The sequence below is a fragment of the Salmo salar genome, chromosome ssa01 (genome assembly GCF_905237065.1).
Source record: "Salmo salar chromosome ssa01, Ssal_v3.1, whole genome shotgun sequence".
NCBI lineage: Eukaryota > Metazoa > Chordata > Actinopteri > Salmoniformes > Salmonidae > Salmo > Salmo salar.
In genome coordinates, this window is record NC_059442.1 from 46,152,358 (window position 1) to 46,178,489 (window position 26,132).

A 26,132-nucleotide genomic window follows, 5' to 3' on the forward strand; every position below is an offset into this window, starting at 1 on the left:
TGTGTGTGTGTGTGTGTGTGTGTGTGTGTGTGTGAGAGAGAGAGAGAACAGGTTTTTCTATGGCTGCATTTAACCCAGGTAACTGTACTGTAAAATCACCATCATCATCATTGTCACCACTATCAGAATCATCTAGATCGCTATCATCATCATCACCATTATCATAATCATCACCTCACCATCATCATAATCACCATCATCATCACCACCATCAGAATAATCTCGATCATAGTCATCATCCTAAACTTTCAGTGATTCCGAGGGACACAAAATGGGTGGATACCTTGTCCATTAGATCAGGTTTCACCTACGTCATTGAGGGAACATACGCTCAGCAAAACATGTATGTTGTAGTCAGTGGTAGTGTGAAGACAAATAGCCTGTCAATATTAGCCTTATACTAATCAATGAATAATGTCAAGGTCAGTTCATTCTTTATTCAACAGATCAGACTGAAAGGGGTTCCAAATAGACTTTGTGATTTTTGAAATGACCCTGAGGTAAAAGTGATGTGCATTCATCAATAAACAACGAAAGGAGAGTACGTGCGCACACCCCTATTGAATCAATCAATGACAAGGCAATAGTACATTTTGGTGAAGAAATCACAAATACATAAATGCCTTTGACCAACAAACTATTATAAGTACACAAATAAGATGGGATTGGTAGTGCATCTGCGATTAATTTGCCAGTACTTTTTCCTTCAACACAGTTATTATAATAAGCTGACTATTTCTTATTGTTATTATTTATATTGATCTGCTGTTTAAATGTCCAGTTTGTGGTTAACCAGAGCCCCAACATGCTATAGTGACTAGCTGGTTCATAATCTATCTTAGCAGCCTTGCTCAGAAAGAGCTTACTAAAGCAGTGTTCACACTTTCGAATTGACCAAATCTGTCTCTCTCCACAGAAACAGAACAATACCCTGACCAAAAGACCTGGGTTGTATTCATCAGTGCACACCGTAAGAAAATGTTTTGCAACGGAAAACGAAAAGAAGCATTTCTTACTGGATAATTCCAGGTAGTCCCTCCCTATTTCAGTTTGTTTTCTTCCGGTTGGTGCCTATTGAATACAAGAGAGATGACACCTATATAGAGGTGTCATATTAGGTGTATTACTGTAAACAGCTTGCCCATGTGTCAGAGTCAGAGAGCTAATGTAGGCCTCTAGGTGAAATGAACACCATACTAGAAGTTCAAAGAGACATGTAGCTACGTATCTACTTTACTGTGTCATGGATATAGGGTGGGCCCTCTTTCTGTGTTATAATTATAGCAGTAAAATGGTTACTGTAACACGCAGAACCAGAGGATGAATAGGCACTCCAGGGAGGGAGGGACCTTCCATATCACTCCAGGGAGGGAGGGAGGGAGGGAGGGAGGGAGGGATGGATGGATAGGGTGTTTTTAATTGTAATGGTGCAAAAAAAACTTCAGACTATCTTTTATTTGTCTAGAATATGTTTTATATTAAGTGGCTTGAACTTGACAAACTGTTACAGACAAACAGATCTTACGGTAACTCCGTGTTCATGAGCTGCTTAAGATAGGAGGAAGATGGGCTAGAGACTACACACACCTACCAGAGGTCGGGTCTCAATCAGATGCCTGAACCATTCCCCTCTCTGGATACCACAGCCTGCTGATGAGGACAGACGGCGCTACACATAAACACAGATCTGATAAACAACATCCCTCTCTCTCTGTGTCCCTCCCTCTCTCCTCCATCTCTCTGTTTCTCATCTCCTCCATCTCTCCGTTTCTCATCTCCTCCCTCTCTCTCATCTTCTCCATCTCTGTTTCTCATCTCCTCCATTTCTCTGCTTCTCATCTCCTCCCTCAATCTCTCTCCTCCATCTCTTTTTCCATCTCTCTGTTTCTCATCACCTTCATCTCTCTCTCCTCCATTGCTCTCTCTCTCGGACACTTACTTGTCGCTCTTCTACATCTCTCTCTGTATCTCCCTCTCTCTCTCTCCTCCATACCGTCCTCCTCCATCAATCTTTTCCCTCCCGCTCTCTCTCCCTCCTTTATGTCTCACCCTCTCTCTCTTTCTCCCCCCCATCTCTCTCCTCCACCTGCCTCTCTCTGTGGACTCAGTGCAGGGAGGGAATAGCCACAGAACACAAGAGATAGAGCTGATAGAAAACAGAGAGAAATCAGAAAATCCTCTGTTTGGTACAAATCTGCACTCCATGGCTCCAGCCCTGGCTCCAGCCCATCCTATATCTGAGATGGAAGGTCTGGCTGATACATTCATATGTAGCCTATATACCCCCTGCTTGTTCACATGGATTACTTTATTTATTTGATCTATAAATCATCTCGCCTCCCAAACAACCTAGCCTGAACAGATCCAGATGGCGTACAGATTAGAGTATATGTGTATCTGAATCGCTATGCTCAGACCAATAGTGAATCAACAGAGTGATTCCAGAATGGGGCACGGGGTCTTATGCCCAACGCATACGTACAGACATATTTTCTGTTACACTGATTCAGTATTGCATCAGGATGATAGAGAAAGATGAACAGAGGTGGCATAGAGAGAGAGAAAACTATGTGAAGAGCAACTGTAACCCAATGTCATGCCTCTAGCACACAGAGAACCTAGGGCTTCAATTTCACCAGACAAAAATCTAAATGAGCAGAGGGAAGAACAGAAGCGTGTGTGTGTGTGTGTGTAGACAGGAGACCGTGATCAAAGCACTAACCTCTCTTGGGCCATCCATCAGACTTGGGCCATCCATCAGTTGTAACGTTCTCTCACACACACACACACACACACACACACACACACACACACACACACACACACACACACACACACACACACACACACACACACACACACACGACGTCAGGCATGCGGTGGGTCCCGTGGGCTGGGATGAGAGGGACGGTTCTGTGGGTTGTGTGAGAGTACCACTCCATCTCTATCACAGGCTGCCGCTAGGAGTAACGTAGACCACATACAGTCACCACACCCTGGGAGAGGATCTGGGGGTCTGGGCTCTTATCATGGTGGAGCCATAGAAAAACAACAGGCAGAAATGGGTGGGAATATTAAATGGGTGGGACAGATGTATCATGTCTCACGGTCAAGCCTAATTTGGCGGCACACGAGAATTATACAGTGTCCATAAGAAACCAGTAACAGCAGCAAGACAGAAATATGATGACACAGAAAAAATAGTTTCTAAATTAGTCTGTTCCAGACAGGGGAGAACGACTGCAGATTTCACGATGAGGCCGACCGCGGTACTGCAGGAAATGTTTCCAGATGGGTGTCCTTAAACCGATTACTTCAAAATCACACACAGACAAAGTTATACAGATCATTTAGTTGCTAATGGCAGGCTGCAGTACCCCGGTCGGCCTTCAAGTTGACTTACTCCATGAGAGGGGGCAGCACTGAGCTAGCCTGCAACGTCATTTCCTAGAGTAGCTCAAACTGCGCATTCAATGTTCCCAAAACTTCTCCATGTAGCAAGATGGCGACGCACTTAATTTAAAACTTCCTGATCATTAAATATGCCACTGAGCATTCTCATAGGAAACAATGGGGTGGTGTCATCGATAGCGTCGCCCATATTTTTAATCCACCACCTCACCTTGCCATTATACAGGTAACAAGAAAGCCAACACCATGAAACAGAAAATATTCAGTCATCAGAATATTATTCCTCTCTTCCTTCTTTCCTACAGAGCGAAGCCACGTCCAGATCCACTGGTACAAACGAAAGGCTGCGCTCTAATCCAAGATGCCTGCACACATGAAAGAACATGACTGCCTTCTTTGAAGTCTCTGATTCCAAAAACGGGATTGGGAAAAACCCGCCCGGCAACACAATGTATATTAACAGGGAAAGGAAGGGAGTGACTTGATTGGTGTGCCAGTCAGCCAGCCAATGCACCAGTGGGAGAAAAATCAGGCCAGCCAAGGCTCTCGCAAATGCATTGATTTGTCCCTATTACTGACGGCATTAATTGAGCTTTAGAAAGCAATCGGGTTGCAGGAATCCGGCTGGCTGGGTCTCAATCTGTAGGGAACGTATGATTGAGGAAAAAAGTGGGCCAGTTTTCTTCTGGACTTCTTAGGAGAGAAACTGATCCATGGTGGATTGATTCTCAGCCTAGACTTCATTTATTAGAGCATATGCACTCACAACCAGATCAATGGATGAGCATTTTAATTTAGCATTACATTTACATTTTTAGTCATTTAGCAGACACTCTTATCCAGAGTGACTTACAGTAGTGAATACATTTCATAGATTTTTTTTCTGTACTGGTCCCCTGTGGGAATCGAACCCACAACCCTGGCGTTGCAAACACCATGCTCTACCAACTGAGCCACACAGGACCACAACTAGCAGTTGAGGGCGTGGACTTCAGAATGGCTAGGTACCTCAGATTTGTTTGTGCTGCATGGCCAACCACTATCGTCATGGCAAGAAACACGAACAGATCTGGGATCAAGGTACCTTTTTGAGACATATACCAACATTGGCAAGTCAGGACACTATTCATGTGGACAATGATAGCCTGGTGAAGCACAGATATCTAAAAGAGCCTTTTCAAAGTCGTATTGTATTTTCTTACCACCAGAACATTTTGGAAAGATGCCGTCATCATTGTTCACTTGTGTGGTCTCTCCTAGGTCATCAGTGCCAAATCAACTGCCATTATTAAATTGCTATGGAGCCCTATAGGAACATCAGTACTCAATATGCAGTATGGGGCCTCTGGAGTGTCTGGTCTGTCTGGGTGGAACAGATACAACAGATGTGCACATTACATCAATTATGGTGTGGCCTGCCCTTTACCACTGTCTGACTGACGTTGCCAAGTTGGGAAAATATTAGCCAAAATTAAAATACAACTAAAATGGATGACTCATGTTCTGGGCACCTAAGAAAGGAAGTCAATTGGTACAATGACAAAAAAAACACACAAATGCTCGCAGACATTACATTCCATAAATTATGGTGTGGCCTGCCCTCAGTCACTGTCTGACTGACATAAAATACGCGCAGACACACATTCCCACATAAACGCTGTGAGAAAAGCTTCTGGTGGACTGGACTAAACAAAAAGCCATCTTTTGTTTTTCTCCCACAAAATAAACATGTTCTCAATGAAATGATTTTCAATCTCCTTTACTTGGACCCATATCTGATCAGGCTGTAATGACGGTTGGCGAAAGGTCACCAACTGTAGCTTTTCACCGGTGGTTCGGCGTCATGTTACCGGGTCGGGTTGCTAGGGCCACCAGAAAGGCTCACCTCTACCCTTTCCTGGCAGGGAATTGACACCATGAACCCAATACCCTTCAGTACCTCAGGGTAGGGTAAGGATGTACCCTTCATTTAACCTCTGGCCTTTACCTCTCATCCCTAAACAATCTTCCTCCCCTCCCCTCTCTCCTCTCCTTTCTTTTTTTCCCTCGCTCTCTTCATCTCTCTCTCAATAACAGGTAGGGTTCAGCTGTGTATATCACTGTGCCCTCTTACTGCTCTGAAAGTGTCTGAATATGTCAGGATTAGACTGTCATAGCAGGGGTCCGTTGTCTTAGTGAGCTCACAGATGCTGACACACACGCTAACACACACACAGCACGTTGACACACTCACTCTCACACACACGCACACACTCTCGCTTTCTCTCTCTAGCTCTCTCCCCATTTCACAAATATACACACACACTCTCTCTCTGAACAGTAGTGAGTGTATTCTTGCCGTGTATCTTCTTCTACCTGCACAGTGCGGAGCGGAGCTCATGCATTTTTAACACCACACACATTATTACATTTCTGTCCTACATGCACTCTGCAGACAGGAGAGCCACACTGGGGCACCACGAGAGAGACAGGAGAGAGGGAGACAGGAGGAGAGCAGGGGAGGGGAGGGGCGAGGAGAGGAGAGGTAGATGATAAGGTATTCTACAGACCCGTATTTCTACAGGATGATAGCTGATATTATACCAGTTAGAGAAACAGCTGCCCCATATAAACATGTGTAATTGAATTTGAGGTCAGAATAAACAACAGCCAACCCAAGTTCAGCACTGTGCTTCACACACACACACACACACACACACACACACACACACACACACACACACACACACACACACACACACACACACACACACACACACACACACACGCTAGAGAATGACCAATAATCAGTGTCTTTATAGCACGAGCGCACCTTGCCTTTTGTTGTGCTGCAAGCTACAGCCTGCGCTACTCACTCATGGTTAGCTAGCGTGTCCTGAGGAACCTCTGAGTTCCATCGCTTGGTAGCTCACAACTCATGCTGTATATCATTTAACACACTTGAAAATGCGACATGGCTATTTTGAAACTATTAATTACTTCACTGTTAAGCAAAACAATGTCCAAGATTACACTTTATTAAGTAAAAAGATGCCGGTAGCTTGCTAGCTAGCTAGCTACCAGTAGTTAGCTTAGAGCTAAAGCTAACTTTGAGAGCTAGCATGCTTACAGCTGAAGCTAACATCTGTTCACTACCCTATTCATTTATTTGTAATAATATGCGATATATGCTGAATTCAAAGCTGATTGTGACTTGTCTTTCCCTGCCGAGCTGCATCATTCAATGTGTGAATACGCCATGCAAGTGACGCGGCAAGTAGCACAGTGGTCTTCAGGGCAAAAATGTCATAAAAGGCATCTGGCAGAGGTAAATTCATCCACAAACACAAACATAATTGTATATACAGTATATCTTATATGACTGCGTTCATGAAGCCCATTCAACAGACCAGGGTATGAACACGGAAGTATAACGGTAGGAACATGTCACTTGCACACGGTATCAGGAGGGGCTGGCTGTTATCTTAAAGATACAATGCACGCTTTTATGAAAGAAAAGAATAGGCTCCAAATGTTGTTGATCAGTAGGCTAATATAAGTCCCAAATGGAAGGGAAACGGATTGTTTGTAATCTGTAGCCCCATAGACTCCATTGAAATCAGTTGAAACAACCTCAATAACTCAATGCATGGACACTCTCCTATTGAATATGCATTCAACTGTATTGTGAGGAGGCCTATGCCATCTTGATTTACAGAGTTTATCAAGAGTTACCACCATTCGAATAAAACCATTACCATTATGCTGTTATGTAGTTAGATTGGTAAAAACAACGACAAATTGCTGTATGATTTTAAAATGGATTCATTAATGCATACGTGGCTGTCTGGGAAAATTTGTCATCAAACATTTCAAATTGAAATTGAATGACTGAATGTCGGCATAAAACATCAGCCATCGGCCTTCTTGAACACCAGACAATCGGTATTGGCATCGGCCCTAAAAAACCCATATCGATCATTCTCTAAAACACACACAACACACATACAGCAGCATGCCAATGATCCTGCCATCGCAAACCGGGATCCGAGTTACCATGATGGCAGCCATGTGCAGAGCTTCATGCCCCTTTAAAAACATCTACTTCCGCCTTTGATATATCAATTATAACAATACTTTTCAATGGAGCATGATCCCGTTTGGCAATGCCACTTCATGCAAATCTGACTAAACAGTTCAACTGCATGCATCTCTGAAGTCTTCCCATTGCCCTTCATAATATTTTATTGTGCACCTCTAGGCCTGGAAATGACATTACCCATCGTGCACTACCACTGCCCAGGCCCTGTGTGAACATAGTGCTGATCAGAGAGATGTTCAAAGGGAATCAATACTTATTAGATGCTGATCTTAGGTCAGTTTTCCTCCTAATGAATAAGGTAAGGACTAGCAGAGAGTAAACTGATCCTAGATCTGTGCCTAGGACAATGATCAAAAAGATGCTCAGGGGGAACCAATGCTCATTAGAGAGGCTAACTAGGCTCCATCCATGCATGGCAGAGGTAGACAATGGCTATAGAGATGGAGCTAGCACTGCTGTCACACACACAAACACATATACACTGCTGTCTGATCTCTGACCAGTGTAATGAGGATCCATCAGAGTATTCCCTACTGCCACCTGGCCCTAGCACTGCTCCAGCACGACTAGCACAACACACACGCACGGACACACACACGCACCATCACAACAGCCCTCATGCACACACACATTTAGGTATAACGTGCACACACTTTTAGGTATAAAGTCAAGGTGGAAATATCTGCACACACACGCACTCACACACTCGCACACACGCTGTTTACGTGTGTGGATTAGAAGCCATACAGCCCAGAGGGGTTGAGTTGTAGAGAACTTTCAAAGGCCATCAGAGGTGTAAGTGATCTAAGTAAACATCCTCAGGCCAAACTACTCATAATATACTCCTGTCTCATTAGCATACAACCGTTACCACACCCTCTCCTCATACTGCTAAACAGACCAACACATACACCTGCGCGCGCACGCATGCCCACACGCAGAGAAACATACCAGAAACACACACAAGCTACCTAAAACAAAGCAACAGTTCCCAAGCCCCTACGGAATACAATTCCATTGTTTACGAATAATGTGCCACTTCCACTTTGTATGGAGTCTGAAAAGAAAACACCACCATCAACGTGACAACAGCAAAACAGCACTTGATGACAGGTGAATTGAATGTGTGTGACCTAAGCAGTGGGTGGACTTCCTGATTCAATCAGTCTCGTTGTGTTACTTTTTTTTCTTTGTCTATGTTCTCTGAGATTTGTCCAACATCAGATCAACTTTAAAGCGGCAATCTGCAGTTCCAACAATACAAAAAGCGGTCACCATGACCCTGTGTTGGCGAACAGCTGAGGGATGGGGCTGGAGAACCGTAAACACTCTCAAAATGCATAGACATACATGTCTTCAGAAAGTGTTCACACCCCTTGACTTTTTTGCACATTTTGTTGTGTTAAAAGACGGTATTAAAGTTGATATAATTATCTTCACAAAATACTCAGTAATGTCAAAGTGGAAGAAAAATTCAAACATTTCCACCAAAAAAATAAGGAAAAATAAAACACTTAAATATCTTGATTACATTAGTATTCACACCGCTGAGTGAATACATGTTAGAATCACCTTTGGCAGTGATTACAGCTGTGAGTCTTTCTGGATAAGTCTGTAAGAGCTTTGCATACCCGGATTGTACAATATTTGCACATTATTCATTTAAAAATTCTGTCAAGTTGGTTGTTGGTCATATCCGGACAGCCATTTTCAAGTGTTGCCATAGAGTTTCAAGCAGATTTAAGTCAAAACTGTAACTAGGTCACTCAGGAACATTCAATGTCGTCTTGGTAAGCAACTCCAGTGTATATTTGGCCTTGTGTTTTAGGTCACTGTCCTGCTGAGGTGGATTTGACGGAACCTCTAGATTTGTGCCTGTGCTTAGCTCTATTCCGTTTCTTTTAATATATAAAAAAACTCCCTAGTCCTTGCCGATACCAATAACATGACACAACCGCCACCATGCTTGAAAATATGACGATGTGTTGTGTTGGATTTGCCCTCAAACATAACAGTTTGTTATCAGGACATAAAGTTTCTTTCTTTGCCACATACTGTATGTAACACAACAAAATGTGGAAAAATTGAAGGGATGTGAATACTTTCTGAAGGCACTGTAGCTATAGATGTGGACTGACCATCCATGATATAAAAATGATAGTTTTCATAATTTTTTTGAGGCTCTTGAGTGTTTGTTTACAATTACATTGTTTACAAACAGTGGAGTAAAACAAGCTTATATTTTTGGTAATGCTGAGTGATCCGTGCTTTTTGAGGTAGGTTCGGATTCGGTTCGATTATTATTTTTTTAAATCTACATTTTCAATTTCGTTTCGATACTTTTTTTTGGGACATTACATGAACTATGCATTATGTGGGTTGAATACTGTAACAACACAGACTAAAACAATGAATACAAGTCCCATGATGGAAGTGACTGCCCATTAGGCCTACTACTAGGCCTAGAATTTATTCACATTACTTTACTTTGCTAAAATATTTCAGTTGTTGTGTATATTACGTTTGTTTTATTTGATGACTTTCATTTCATTTCAAGTCATCATCTCATCTCTACAGAGCTACTGCCTATGCTGTCTGGCAAAATCACTATTTTAGTAGTTCTTCAAAGTAAATAAGGCATACATTTAAGAGTGCTGACTACCAACTGTCTATCAATCACTTAAATTATGTATATTCAGTTAAAAATACCTTGCGAAGCAACTGCACTCTATGTATATCGCGTATTTTTCTGGTCTCTTACTTAGCAGTCGTAATCGAAACACAGACCGGATACGTAGTCGCACAATAGATTATGGTCATTGTAGTTAATTATCACGTTTTCTGCGCTAAACTATGTAGAACATTGGCCTGTTGGAAACAACAACTCCCTATTACATCGCACAGTTCGGCATGATCTGACTTATCTTTAGAGAAACTGCAGCGCAATGTGTGCATTGAGCTCACAGAAAAAAACGAATGAAATGGAATTCAAATAATTGAACCGATGTCGGTCAACTAGTTGTTTAAAAACCGAAAAATAACCGACATTTCGGTTAATCGCTCAGCACAACTTTTTGGTTCTGATTTGGTACGACAGTAAGCTCATGAGGCATCTCTATAAGTTACATTCTACAAGAATCAATGGGTATATGTAAAATGTAAATATGCTGTATATATAATTCATTTAAAAGTCTAAACAAAGATGTAGCAATTGCAGATTGCGCCTCTAAATTAGATTTCATTTTCTGTGCTTTAGGATATAAAGATCGGCAAAATGGTGCAGGAAAATCAATACACCCTGGGGGGATTTTTTATTGATTCAGTTCATCAATGAAGAAATCAACAAATGTATAAAGTGAGGCCAAGAGGTGCAGGGTGGCTCACACACACACACACACACACACACACTAGTCTGAGGCCACCACCGCCCAGGGGGTGTGTGTCTTGTCTGCCTGTCGGTCGGCTGACAGAGAGAAAGCTACTGAGGGATTATGGGAGCAAATGGAATTACCTACCGTCCAAACGCCAAGATAACCATTTCATTATCAGTGTCTCACACACACATTGCTTTTCACCCTCCTGTCACACACACCAGCAGAGCAGCATCAAACAACCTCCAGAGGGACAACACACACACACACACACACACACACACACACACACACACACACACTGCACCAGACAGGGGCAAAGGAACAGCTGACAAACGCTCTGTGGCAAGATTCAAATATTTGAAGAATCAAAGAGTTAGCAAAGGAGGAAGGTGGGAAAGGAACATGTAATCCCCAAAACTATGTTCTGAGTGACAAGTTAAAGCTTCCTCTCCCTGAATCAAGGAAAGAATCCCATGTAATGTCCCTGAGAAATAAGTCCAGCTTATATTAAAGGAGTCAATATGAGATGATTGACCTTTTCCCTTCCCCTGGGTCCAGTCTGTATGTCCAGATCAAACATAGAGCACTCCTTGACAAATACTCCACTGGCCTACGACACTGTAATACTCACACACCTGTTTTACTAAGACCTGAGAACCCCCCTAACACACACACGCATTCACACACACACACACACACACACACATGCTGACACACACTTACTAACCCTTGCACATCACTCTTCTGTTTTTTCTCCCTTTTAGTCGAGAGTGTGTGTGTGTGTGTGTGTGTGTGTGTGTGTGTGTGTGTGTGTGTGTGTGTGTGTGTGTGTGTGTGTGTGTGAGAGAGAGAGAGAGAGAGAGAGAGAGAGAGAGAGAGAGTGAGAGAGAGGAGAGAGTCTCAGTCCCAGCGCTGATCAGCATTTGATTATCAATGTCTCCTCAAGGTTAGCAAGAGTAGACACCTCCTTAATGCAATCAAACCTGATTAGATAATTAGCATACTATTTGCATAATTTTTCTGCAATTCATTATCCAGCTAGTGAGTTCATCTATGTCCCCTGAGATGATCCATCTATCTCCTCCCCTCACCCCACAAACTACACACACACACTTCTACACACACACACAAGAAAAATTGGAGCCATGGAAAGAGAGGAGCGTAAATGGCTGTCCCTGCAATTCACTGTGTCCCCTCTAAACCCGCTTGTGTTTTTGTGGCTGTTTGTCGGCATATGCCCGCTGCCAGCATGAGGCATGGCAACCGAGCTAAGCCTCAGTGTGTGTGTGTGTGTGTGTGTGTGTGTGTGTGTGTGTGTGTGTAGGAGGCGCAAAGCAGAAAGGGAGAGAAGTTCAGGGGTGTACCATTTGAAATCCAAACTGTTCTGGGGTCTCTCTACTACCCTCACTCTGTGTGTGTCTCTGTCTCTCTCTCTGTCTCCCACTCTCTCTCCAGCTGGTGTCTGCAATCTCTCTCCCTCTCATGGCTGCATTACAGCATCAGTCAGTCACCCATAGAAAAGACAACTGTCCACCATTACTCAATGACACCACTGATATCATTGAGTTAACACCGTTTTCACAGCGCAGAAATATTGCCTTTACATCACCTTAATAACTGTTACAAACATGTCAATGATAGAGAATGAAACAGTCAATTATACATTGATTTGGTTAAGTAAGCGATAGGGAATGAGAACATGTGCTATATCACGAATGAAAAGGCTAATTAAGGGTTGTCTTAGGCAAGACACCATCATTTGGAAACCAATGAGCTATAATATCACCAGGCAGGTCACCCATGATACAAGTCACTATTCAACGTCCATCCATGTCTGAGGACATCGGGAGGTGACGTGGAAACCGGCCACTAGAGGAAACAGTGAGCGCTGTTACCTTCAAGTAGGTTTTTGGTTTTACTAAAGTTTTTTGGGACAGGGATGGCGGATGGGCGTAAGCAACTGCCCCCGACTCCAAAGGTTGCAAGTTTGAATCCAGTGATAGAAAGTTGTTTTGACATTTTTGTTTGAAGCCAATCCCAAACCTTAACCCTTACCTTAACCATTCAGAGTTAATGCCTAACCTTAAAAATAAGGAGTTAACTTTGAAATCTGACTTTTGAAACAACTTCTAAATTTGACGTTTGAGAAACATGGATGAACGTCTAATTCTGACGTGAGACTGTGAGACCTGGTAGAATATCACATGCACTCGCTGGACCCTTTTCCTAAAAAAACCCCAGCTCTGCTGTTTGAGGCTTCACAGGATAAATATGATATTTTTGCTTTGAAACCCCTACAACTCATCCAGAACGCCGCAGCCCGTCTGGTGTTCAACCTTCCCAAGTTCTCTCACGTCACCCCGCTCCTCCGCTCTCTCCACTGGCTTCCAGTTGAAGCTCGCATCCGCTACAAGACCATGGTGCTTGCCTACGGAGCCGTGAGGGGAACGGCACCTCCGTACCTTCAGGCTCTGATCAGTCCCTACACCCAAACGAGGGCACTGCGCTCATCCACCTCTGGCCTGCTGGCCCCCCTACCTCTGAGGAAGCACAGTTCCCGCTCAGCCCAGTCAAAACTGTTCGCTGCTCTGGCACCCCTATGGTGGAACAAGCTCCCTCACGACGCCAGGACAGCAGAGTCAATCACCACCTTCCGGAGACACCTGAAACCCCACCTCTTTAAGGAATACCTGGGATAGGATAAAGTAATCCTTCTAACCCCCCTTCCCCCTAAAAGATTTAGATGCACTATTGTAAAGTGGTTGTTCCACTGGATATCATAAGGTGAATGCACCAATTTGTAAGTCGCTCTGGATAAGAGCGTCTGCTAAATGACTTAAATGTAAATGTAAGACAAAAGCTAAGTTTATAAGCTTAATATGATATGGAGAGATGGAGAGGTCTGGGACAAAACAACAAAACCTCTGCTTTGGCCAAATACAGACCATAAGTGCTAGCACAGTCTTTATCATACTATAGACTAAGGTATTGCTTTTATCCATTATCCATTGCAACAGTGAGCGCATTCATTTTTGCATTGTTGGTCTAAGTGGCAATCAAACCCACGACCCTGTCAATGCTAATGTCATGCTCTTAATAACTGAGGCACACAGGAAAAGTCCCACAGTGTGTAACGGTACGTATGACATACAGTAGCTATAGCATGCCATCGAGAGGAGGGTAGAAGTGTAACCACTACGTGAAACCAGCTGAATGTAAGCACTACCTGCCCTCAGCAGTGTTAGAACAGCTAGCCCACAGTGACTTCTAGAGAATTACCACCATGAATCCCATCACATCAAAGCCTACTAGTGTAGGGAAACACTTTCAGGAGAGGGGAGAGGGAGAGAGAGCTGGAAAGGAGGAGAGAGGAGGGAAAGAGACCGAAAGAGACCGAAAGGAGAATAAAGAAACAATGAGACAGAGATAGCAAGGCAATATGCGTGACTCCACACGACGACTACACACTCTTCTATTATCCCCCCCCTCTCCATCTTCCTCTGTGAGTCCCTCTATCTTCTTGTCTCCGCAGCTGCAACTGGATGCAAATAAAGCCGTAATGGAGGTCCTGTCTGCTTAACAGGAGCCGACAGGGGGGCTGATGGGAAATAATGTCTGCCGTCCCCCGGAGGGATTAAACACAGGAAGCAGGAAGTGAGACAGACAGGAGGAGCAGGGAAGGAGAGAGGGAACCAGTTCAGCACTAGAGGAGGATATTGATACAACACAGGGGTTTACAGTATAGCTGTCTGGGTTACATTTTGGGCTTGGAATGGGGAAAGAAGAGTATTGCTCTGTATTTCATTTTAGGTAAGGTAGGAACACACACACAATCTCCCTGTAGTTCGGCCAATCCTTGTCCTACACCTAGAGGGCCGCTGTGTGTGCAGGCTTTGGTTCTGACCCAGCACTACCACACCTGGCCTACTACCAAACTGACTTTACAGTCTGGTTTCTCTTACTAAAGACTGTGACTTTGCCTTTTAACTGATATTGTGACAGCTGGGCATTTCTCTGCTTTCATGCTAATTGTATCCCTTCTTAATGTCCAGGGATCTCTGCGGTGTTACAGTAAGGTCGGTCAGAGCAGAGGAGGCAGCTAACTCTTCACGTTTCTCTACATCATCAGTCTCTCACTGTAAAGCAGTCACTGTGGTAAGCAGAGTCAGCATTAGCGGTGGTTTGAAAACGACAAAACCTTTTTCAGGCTATACACATCTTACTGGTGTGTGCTCATAGAATTTTTCCAAAAGGCCCATTGGTCAGAGTCAGCCAGCATGTGCCCCAATGGGCTTCTCTTTGTGTGTGTGTGTGTCTGTCAACACAGTACTCCAGTGACAAACTTAAAAACGACCACATCTATCAAAGTCTCTCTCTCTCCTCATTCATCTTTCCCCCACTCCATCTCACTCTCTCTCCCCCTCACCTACAGTATTTCTCTCTCCGCTCCCTTTCCTGTCTATCTCACAAAAGGAGTGTATTTGAAAGATATTGCAGCGTCACGTCATATCTTGTAATTGCATCATTCACCCAAGGACATTTCATCACGGAGACAATTAAAATGTCAGTCCGACATTACATTGTACTGTAGATATGAAAAGCAGATTATCATGTCCTAATCCATGGACTCCACCGCAGACAATGGAGGGAGAAAGTGGAAAACATCATTCCTGAACATCCTTGCAAATCTCTCGCAGCCTATAGTCATCAAACTGAGAGACTTTCTCCCCAATCTCATTCCGTTGATAATCCAGTACTCAAAACATCTATAGCAGATCATTCCTGAATTCCATTTCCTCTTAGTACACTTACGATATATTCCTAACGACAGCACCACACACTCCCTCCCTCACTTAGACTCAGTGAGCACTCTGTTTTCCTGCTTCAATTAAGGATAATTTAATTAATTTGCCTAATCCAAGCACCCTTGGTGAGCTGCCATTAGGCAGGAAACGCTAAACAGAGAGAGGTAAACACAATACAACAACACACAGAAACACACGTCACACCAGGGGAGTGTTTTATTTCACACTCCAGCCCGCTGTTATCACACACATCAAGGAATTAGACAAAAGCGTAAATACCCTTGTTTTTGCACACAGAGGAACACATTTTAAAGAGCATACGGTATTTTACATGACACTCACTCAATCTAGCCCAGGGTTTCTTAAAGCGAGGGTAAGAGAAAGACTGATCTGTACCTTTGCTTTTAGCTAGGGAGAGGCGAGGAGGAGAGAGGTCGTAGAAGAGAGAAGGTAGTGTATCCACAGCGGAAGAGGAGGAGAGAAAAACCAACAGTGAATAGTTTGACACGGGAGAGTGCTTGATGAGTGGAGAACACAAGTTAATATATGTATATTAATATATGCATATCATTCATATCAATACACAGTAGCACATAGGCACTGTGGTATAATCAGACTTCAGTCCTTCACACACCAAACACACACACACCAGGCAGTACCGTAAGCCTATGTTAGTCAGTGCATGCAAAAACACACATTTCTTAGATTGCAAAAATACTTAATCTACTGTTTTTTATGTACTACTGTAACACTGTTATTAACATTACATATAGAGGAAAAAGTGCATTTGTCATCTGAAGAGAAAATCTTCAAAACATCCCAACAAACATGCACACAGCACACAACCACACAGCACACAACCACACGGAAATGATGGTGGTTAGAAAGAAGAGAGGCATACCTTGCTCCGCCATCATCATATGTGAAAATCCTTGAGGGAAGGAATGATTGACAGAAAGAAGGAGGAAAAAAGAGATAGAGAGAGCACTTCAGAACCTAAATTCCAATACTTTGTCGGTACAGTATTGTGATGTCCCATATTTTCCCATAAAAGAAAGCATGGCATCAGACCCACAGACAAACAAGCTTCCCACAGCTAAGGGAAAGCTTCCGTAGTAGGACTAGAGTAGTTGAACTAAAGAAGTAGCAGAGGTAACAGGGCTGACATCTTTGTAGGAACATTTTGGTTATGAAGACATGACTGCCCCAAAAAAATGTAAATAGAGTTTCCATCCCAAAAAAAATGTCATCTTTTTATTTCTATCATGCATAACAAGTGTCCAATGAGCCTAACTTATTTTGCGTTATTTCTAAGATGAGATGGTTTTCCTCTGAACACTTACCTGGAATATTATTGTTGACCTCTGGACTCACCGCGGCAGAAAATAAGAAGCAAAATAACAAAAAGGAAAAGAGAGAGGGAACGAGTTCCACAATTAGAAACACTCTTTTTGCATTTGCATGGAACCTATCATGCAAACCTAACACCATACACAGACAGTACACTGTGTATGTACAGTACCATCGGAAAGTAAGCAGACCCCTTGACTTTTTCCACACTTCGTTACGTTACAGCCTTATTCTAAACAGGTGCATCCTGTTTCCATTGATCATCCTTGAGATGTTTCTACAACTTGATTGGAGTCCACCTGTGGAAAATGAAATTGATTGGACATGATTTGGAAAGGCACACACCTGTCTATATAAGGTCCTACAGTTGGCAGTGCATGTCAGAGCAAAAACCAAGCCATGAGGTCGAAGGAATTGTCTGTCGAGCTCCGAGACACGATTGGGGGAAGGGTACCAAAACATTTCTGCAGCATTGAAGTTTCCCAAGAACACAGTGGCCTACACCATTCTTCAATAGAAGAAGTTTGGAACCACAAAGACTCTTCCTTGAGCTGGCCGCCCGGCCAAACTGAGAAATCGGGGGAGAAGGGCTTTGGTCAGGGAGGTGACCAAGAACCTGATGGTCAGTCTGACAGAGCTCTAGAGTTCCTCTGTGGAAATGGGAGAGCCTTCAAGAAGGACAACCATCTCTGCAGCACTCCACCAATTAGGCCTTTATGGTAGAGTGGCCAGATCCATCAGATCCATCCAAGCACTCCTCAATAAAAGGCACATGACAACCAGCTTGGAGTTTGCCATAAGGCGCCTAAAGACTCTCAGACCATGAGAAACAAGATTCTCTGGTCTGTTGAAACCAAGATTGAACTCTTTGGTCTGAATGCCAAGCGTCACTTCTAGAGGAAACCTGGCACCATCCTTACGGTGAAGCATGGTGGTGGCAGCATCATGCTGTGGGGATGTTTTTCAGTGGCAGGGACTGGGAGACTAGTCAGGATCGAGGCAAATATGAACGGAGCAACGTACAGAGAGATCCTTGACAAAAACCTGCTCCAGAGCACTCAGGATCTCAGACTGGGGCGAAGGTTCACCTTCCAACAGGACAATGACCCTAAGCACACAGCTAAGACAACGCAGGAGTGTCGTTGAGCGGCCCAGCCAGAGCCCGGACTTGCACGTGATCGAACATCTGTGGAGAGACCTGAAAATAGCTGTGGAGCAACGCTCCCCATCCAACCTGACAGAGCTTGAGAGGATCTGCAGAGAAGAATGGGAAAAACTCCCCAAATACAGGTGTACCTAAGCTTGTAGCGTCATACCCAAGAAGACGCGAGGCTGTTGTAGCTGCCAAAGGAAGCTACCATTTTTTAGATATTAGCAACATGTTCTATAATCCTGTTTTTGCTGTGTCATTATGGGGTATTGTGTGCAGAGTGATGAAGAAAAAAACAATTTAATACATTTTAGAATAAGGCTGTAACCTAACAAAATGTGGACAAAGTCAAGGGGTCTGAATACTTTCCGTAGGCACTGTATATAGTGAGAGTATAGCACAGTCAAATATATTACATTGAAGTGAATATATTGTTGTAAGAGAACATCATTGTCATCATCTCATCTGTCCTATCCTGCGAAAAAGGGAATCAGATCACCAGAACACCGCTTGATCCCCAAAAACACATTCTGAAAAACATTGAGGAAGCATGATATCTTCATTCAGCTTCAGTCACACAAACAGGTAAACACACTCACACACACAAAGACACATACACAAACTCAGCTGGGACATAAATCCAAGCTGGTGGAAGCCCCAGTTCCCTGTAAGCAGGTTGTGAATTTATGATGTAAGCGATTAGAGCAGTAGTAGAGGGGAGGCCCTGTCCATACTCTTTGTTCTAGCCCTTTGGTTCTCTCTCACTGCAAACACAAACCCACCAAACAGAGAGTTTCCTATTAGAATACCTCATACTGAGGAAGGCTTAAAGTTCAGAGCGTTTTTTTTTTTTAACACGTCTGTGCATGTCATGACAAACCTTTGACTTAAGCCAGGCGTACGTACGCTACACGATTTCGGCCTCGATTTAGCTGTCCCAGACAGGTTTTTGAGATCGGAAACAAAATCCCCAAGTCGTTGCCTACTCGGGGAACGCGGCCGTCACCGAGGCTCGTTTAATGTGAGCGGGTCAGAGATGCAATCTGAGGGCTACAAATCCTGTCTTGGAGCCATCCCAGACGTCCGGATATTTTCAAACATGTTTGATTTTATTGACACAAAATCTGCAATGTTTTTGTAGTGCGAGATGTGCGATGACAAGGTTGGAGAATGGTGATCCGCAGTAGCCAATGAGAGCTCACCAGAGAAGCCAGTGAGATGATGACCCATCACCCAGAATGTGTGTAGGCTCTCGAGCAAGCGTCAAATCGACCTCTGAAGCAATGTTATTCAATTCAAAATGTATTAGCTACTCTCTATGGCAAGTGTGAATGTCTGACTGGAGAGTGTAAATATCTGACTGCGGATGTTTTGCGCCACAGACAGCTCGTTCTAACTACGTTATCAATCTAACCGCATAATTTCGCGAGACAGCGTCATATTGAGAATCCTCACGACCAATTGAAGAATATTGTAGTGTGTGGCACCACGGTGTAGGCATGACAATAAATGACAGGAAAGACGTTTGTTTAATGTATCCAAAACCTATCCAAATGTAGCATGCATTGGTCAGAAAACCGCTTCACATTTGACAAATCACCGGTTTTTGCTCATGTTACATTCTACAATACCTTCCTAAAATACCTCTAATCTTTTGTGACAACTGATGCGTCCTCACCTTCAGTGTCGAACTGCATGTAACTGTGTTGACAGTCATTGATTTACAAGTTATTTTGCATGCAGAACATCCCCGGGCAATAATCTGTAGCCGAGTCAAACTGGCACTGAGCTCAGCTTCGCATGGTAACCAACGCGAGATAGGCGGCCTGCTCCTGATCTTGCACATCAAATGCTACAATGGCTTGCATGATATTACGCTTTATTAGTTAAGTGACATCCTATGTCATTTGCTAGGTTATTGTTCTCTATACGCTGTTGAACACGGTGTTTTACTGGAATAAAAGTAAGCTACAGGAGACAACTTTCATCTGGCTATACCTGCTGAACGGGGCTTACAATATACATATTTTTTAGGTTAAGTTTCACCATCAGCAATAGTTTTGATTGTTTTGCTTTAAACAATCAGTGTGTGACGACAGACGCTGGGAGACGAGAAGCAAGTATAGGGAGTGAATATTTAATAAATAACCGACATGAAACAAAACAAGGACAGCATCTGGACAAGGGAAACAAAACAACATTAATGCTGACACGGGATGAAACTGAGGAATGGACAGATATAGGGGAGGCAATCAATAAGTGATGGAGTCCAGGTGAGTCCAATGAAGCGCTGATGCGCGTAACGATGGTGACAGGTGTGCGTAATGATGGGCCGCCTGGCGCCCTCGAGCACCAGAGAGGTGGAGCGGGAGCAGGCGTGACACTGTGTATATGGTTAAGTTGATCATTTCATAACGAGGAAAGCAATCACTTTTGCAAGGCGCACTGCATGGCCGAAGCGAGAGGAGAAGAGAAGATCAGTCTGTAAAAACTTACAACACCATAGACGTCTATAATTTACACACACACACACATCAGCTCAGAAAGGCCCAGCTCAGAGAGGCCCAGCTCAGAGAGGCCCAGCTCAGAGAGGCCCAGCTCAGAAAGGCCCAGCTCAGAGAGGCCCAGCTCAGAGAGGCCCAGCTCAGAAAGGCCCAGCTCATGAGCTCCATCAGCAGCAGATTTTAATTTAGAATTGAAAATCAATGTGTTTAAGCAACAAAATTTAGTGGATCGAATCGTATCGCATCAAACCGAATCGCATCAATTTGTTCTCTAATCAAACCGAATCGCACCGAATCAATTCAAACTAAAACGCTCATGGCCCTTGTTTTAAATTATTTAAAGATTATTGTCATATTGTTTTTTTAAATCCCTACTCATGGGCCCAGAGAACCCTCACCCAGGTAGGGTTTTAAAGCTTGGGCATTGGGTTGGGCATGGGTTGGTACCCTGGCACTAAATCCAGACTCTTCACTAAATCCTGGGGCTTTCAATACCAGGCCAGCGCCGAGACAAGCCAGGACCAATAAACAGAGCTGGGGTATGAGCAGAGACAACAGCAGCAGGAACTTGGTTTCACTTTAGCATGTCGAGGGCAAAATAGAAACGAAGGGACTGTTCATGTACTTTTGCCATCGCTGACGTATCTTTTTCCATTGTTTCCTAATTGAAACCTTAAAAATATAATACTTAGAAAACTATTAAGATTGGTTCTTTCCCACCAATGTGCCCCAGTGTAAGTCTGCTGATTAGCCTGACCACAGGCAGTGATTAGGGAAGGAAATGAACACCAGTCTAATTGAGTTGGTCGCCATTAAAGGCTTTCAGTGGGCAGCAATCAGAGATCTATTAAACATTCATTTAAACGATTTCACTAGCCAGTTATTAGATATGTATTAGAGATGTAAAAGTTAAATTCAAGCGATTCTACCGGACAGTTATTAGACTTGTATTAGGTATTAATTTAGTCACCGAGCAAATTCCATCTGCCTGAACATAAGACAAGCTGTTCAAACGGTGTGTGTGCATTTGTATTTGTGCGTGTGTGCATGTTCAATGTAATCTCCTTTAAATCTCCTCTTCAGATGGGGTCCTCTAGTATTGTCTCGTATCAATAGAGTGTTGAAGCCCACAATGTGACCTCCTGGCAGTGGCATTTAAATGGCTCAGTCCCAAGAGAGGACACGGGGGAATTGAGGAATTAGCCAGATTAGTAAGAAGAAGGGTATGTGGACGGTGTGATAATGTGGTCTGTGTGTGTGTGTGTCTCCCTCTTCATTTAGCTTTTCTTCTGTTTTTTTTTTATCTGACCTACTTTTACGCTGACAGATTATTTACACTGTATTGCTTTGTTTTTTTTTACCAGTGAACACACACACAATGTATATGCATACACACACACACACACACATCTGTCTAGTGAACAGGTTGGTATAGCCCTGTATACTTCAAAATATCTGTTTACTTTTCATTATTCATTGAACAATAATGTAGCAGTTACTTTAACATAAGCCGCTACCTTTAAACAAATGCCTTGTGGGAAAGCCAAACATCTGAAAACAGATTGACGTTCTTACTACTGCAGTTCAGCAGGGCTTTAACAAACGTGTATCTATTTATTTATCACTCTTCAAATTAAATAAACAGCCTCATAATTCCCCTCCACTGGAAAAGTCAATACCTGAGGTGAACTGAGGTGAGTGGCTATTTTTCATACAGTAGGATTCTTAAAGGGAAGGCCTACAGTAGAAAACTTAAAGGGATGGCTGAGAGCCATCCTTCATACAGTATAGTATTTATTATTTCAGAAAGATGCAAAACTCTGCCACTATCTGATTATTGCCTGAATTTTGTTCAAATTAGGAACAAACTAAGCAGTAAACAGCTGGCAAACACACACAAACACAAATATACCATCCCACACACACACAACACCATCCAAATTAGATGACAGATTGAGTGTTGAGTGTTGCCAAACTCTTATTATTATTACTAGGATGATAATCCCAGATTACTGTACTAGCGTAGTCTAGGTGCTTCAGCAAACCATGTTACAGGCAGACAGAGTACAGTACGGCCGTTGCAGAGCGGAACATACGCTGCGGCCATGGCAATGGTCATTTGAGCCATCTGCCCCGCCTGGGGAAGTGTCAGGTGTCTGTTGCCGTGCCTACGGCAGTCACCAGACTGTGTGTACAGTACACCACACACAGCAGGTCTGTCCACATGTTAGCTCCTTTTTTTCATTTGAGGAAATAGGCCTACTGTGTACAAATCTTTGGTTTTAGCGACAAGTTTTACTAGCTTACTAGTCGTTTATTACAACCATATAACATGTACTTATTTTATTGTGAAAGCAGCGTGTCTTTGTAGGTCTACCGCAAAGCTGTTAAGTGTAAGAAAGTGGGTGAGTGTGTGTGTAGACTGTATTTATGTTTGTCTGAGTGTAGATTCCGTATTTTTACGATCCAGCGGCTGTATATTTAAAGCGGCAGTACATTGGCGTGACATCCACATAAATACAGCTCGACCCCAGTAAACAGCGTTATTTATTTTAGGATTGTCTGAACTCCTTGTTCACTGCCCGGCACAACACAGGGCTGGTCGACACACACACACGCACACAAACACATGTCCAACCACTGACTAAGCCCCCTATCAGAGTGGGTCTATAGCGTCTCTAGCTAGCGATAGCTCTATGGGTCTTTCTGATAGAGACGCAACACTCAGACATGCTCCTAGGGTTTTAAACATTGCCGATAACATATAGGTCAGCCATTTTCTTTTCTTGCTCCCTTTGGTGAGGATGTGTCCACAGTGAGAGAAAACCAGTCGCCAGGGCTTGACACACACGCTGTCACACACGCTGTCACACACGCTGTCATACTTCCTCACCCAGTCGACTGAATAGCTTCAATTCAACCAAAGCAGCTTAACGCTCATCAAGACAAGACAGAGGAAAAACATGTCCTGACATAAAAACAAGGTACATTCCAGATTCACTGCCGTTATGCTCTGTAAACCTAGCCTACTAAAGTGACAGGCAAAGAAATAAGAGAATATTAGAAACAGTATTTTATACTTTTTATACTTTAGATTTTCTCACAGGAATGTAAAGGAAAGGGAAAAGGCTGGAGTTGTTAATTGTTTTCTGATTACACACCCCCAGAGAATCCTGAAGAGTTCCTATAGCTGCAATATCAGGATTGTTGTAAGAGGCCAGATTCAATTCCAATGTAGTTTAAAATAGATCAAAATGTATATTTTATTTCAGCAGAAAGAAACAGCAAATGAACTGACATTACCTCAGTATATTATAAATGCATGACCACATTGCATACAGTATCTAACAATTGAAAGAAAGAAAACCCTCTACCCAAACCCTCTGCAATAAAGCAGATAACATGCACTCTCCCTTTACAAATAAAAAGGCCTTTCTTATGCTCCTTCTAAGAAATCGTAAGAATAAAAAAACCTAACCAAAAGGTTTTTTTTATAAAAAATCAATTTGGGGTCTAACCAATACCAGCTGTGGAGGAAGAAGAGAGAGATGGAGGTTGTGATTGAATCAAAGCAGTTCCAGAATGCTCTGCAACACAAAAGGATGTGATTTTAACACCTGTCATCGCATGATTGGTAAAGAAAAGGGCTCAGGAGGCCCCCGTTCTCTCTATAGGCGTCCTTATCAGTCCCTGCAGGGAGGTCCCATTAACCTGCACCTTGGTGGCTAACCGTGTCGCTAACCACGCTTAGATCAGCACTCTTCTTTTCCAACCACACAGGGACAACATACACTGAGTCTAAGAGAGACGACTTAGTAAACCGCAAAAATGCTTCAAATTAGGTCAGTGAAGCCTCTGGAATAACATGAAAATGATCTATTGATTAAGGAAAGACAAAAAGGTGAAATTAAATTAGTAAAATCTGTGTTGTTAAAAGTGAACATAAGGCTATGCACAAATGTAGACATTCAGGAACAGTAAAGGAAATACAAAATGTATAAAATCTTACCTTCATTGCAGAAGCGGCCCTTGTATTCTGTTTTGGAGCAGTCGCACATGGGTTCCCCATCCACCACGGTGCAGCTCCCACTGTTCTCACACGGGTTCTCCGTACAGCGCCCCTCCGACTCCAGACGAACCCTCAAGCTGCTGAGGAGAACCGGTTCCGTGTTCCCGTACTTCAGATCTGAGATTGTTCCTCTGAAGGGTGGGGCATCACGTGCCGTGGGCAGCGTGAGTGCTGACATACGGATGTCCAGCGGCACGCCACCCAGGAACAGATCGCTAACAATTTTCATGTGCTGGCGGCTACCTCCAGTGGGCCGCACCTCGTCCGCCTTGACCTGGCCGTCCAGCCCCAGCACCGTCCGCAGGCCGTAGCGGCTCAGTGTGGCAAAGTGCCAGCTGCTGTCATTGACCCGCTTGTCGGACACCACGGCGGTCTCGGCGCAGTCGATGCTGAAGCGCAGCTGCAGCTTGCCCTCCACGACCATCAGCTGCAGGAAGTCGCAATAGCCACTGTCGTCGAAGTAGAGCAGCAGTGCCGTGGACACGTCTGTCTTGAACTGGAAGCTGAGGTCGCTACGCGTGCTGGCGTCCCAGCGGAGGTAGCGGGCCCACTGGCCGGGGGCCCCGGTGAACTCCAGGCTCAGACACACACCCAGGAGGGCCGAGAGCAACAGCTGCAGCCTCGCAGACAAGCCCAGCACATCCATGGTCAACAAGGAGGAGGAAGAGGACGAAGGAGTTTATATTCCTGAAAGCTTAGATAGCATTGGATTTGATTTAAAAGTCTTAGAGTAAGTATCCAATACTAGAGGGAGTATCCACAGTTGTATCCAAAAGTGTACTCAGATATGTTTGACACTGCTGAGAGATTTAATACAAAATCAGCAGGGAGTAGGGTGGTAGTTGGGATAACAGTCGTAGGTAGGCTAAGTAACAGTCGTAGGCCATGCACATGAGTAAACTATCCAATCGCTGAGAAGCTATGGACAGTAGGTAGAATTGCAGATGCCTTTCCTCCTAGATAAAGAAAGGAGGAGGTAGAGAGAGGAAAAGGGGAGAAGAGTCAAAACTAGTTTCTCCTTCTGTTGGGAAGGAAAGTTTGACCTTTGTAATCCTTTAAAGTCCAAAGAGATTGCGATGGGTAATCATGGCGTAAGGTCCGATTGGACTTGCTCTTCTGGTTGTCAGGGGGACCGGGACGTCCTTCTTCATGTTGCCTGCTGGAATTTGTAGTTCACAGGGGAGCCTCTGGATCTCCTCAGTTCCATCACTGTCAGAAACAGGAAGCATAGGAATTACACACAGCACACACAACATTGATTTTCAGACAATCTGAAAAAAAACCCAGTGGTTTTCAGACACATATTGATATTTTACAACAGGCCTTTTTCCCCCTCACTACTACTTCAGCAAGAGGACTCATCTTTATTAATTTCACATACATTTGTC

At 43.6% G+C, this 26,132-nt stretch overlaps 1 protein-coding gene across 24 annotated transcripts in view; it reads right to left on the minus strand.

The window, feature by feature from the left end:
* The window catches only part of nrxn3a (neurexin 3a), a 433,709-nt gene that overhangs the window by 389,753 nt on the left and 17,824 nt on the right, over window positions 1-26,132 (minus strand). For all 24 annotated transcript variants that reach the window (XR_006769933.1, XR_006769930.1, XR_006769931.1 and 21 more), the window contains exons 2-5: window positions 24,685-25,953; window positions 17,015-17,035; window positions 16,573-16,602; window positions 16,068-16,079 (exon numbers count right to left, since the gene is read on the minus strand). Coding sequence is in view for 20 of the 24 variants with exons in the window: in XM_045718507.1 (XP_045574463.1) it covers window positions 16,068-16,079; window positions 16,573-16,602; window positions 17,015-17,035; window positions 24,685-25,390 (769 nt within the window). In the remaining 4 variants the exon portion in view is untranslated. The remainder of the gene's footprint in view (window positions 1-16,067; window positions 16,080-16,572; window positions 16,603-17,014; window positions 17,036-24,684; window positions 25,954-26,132) is intronic.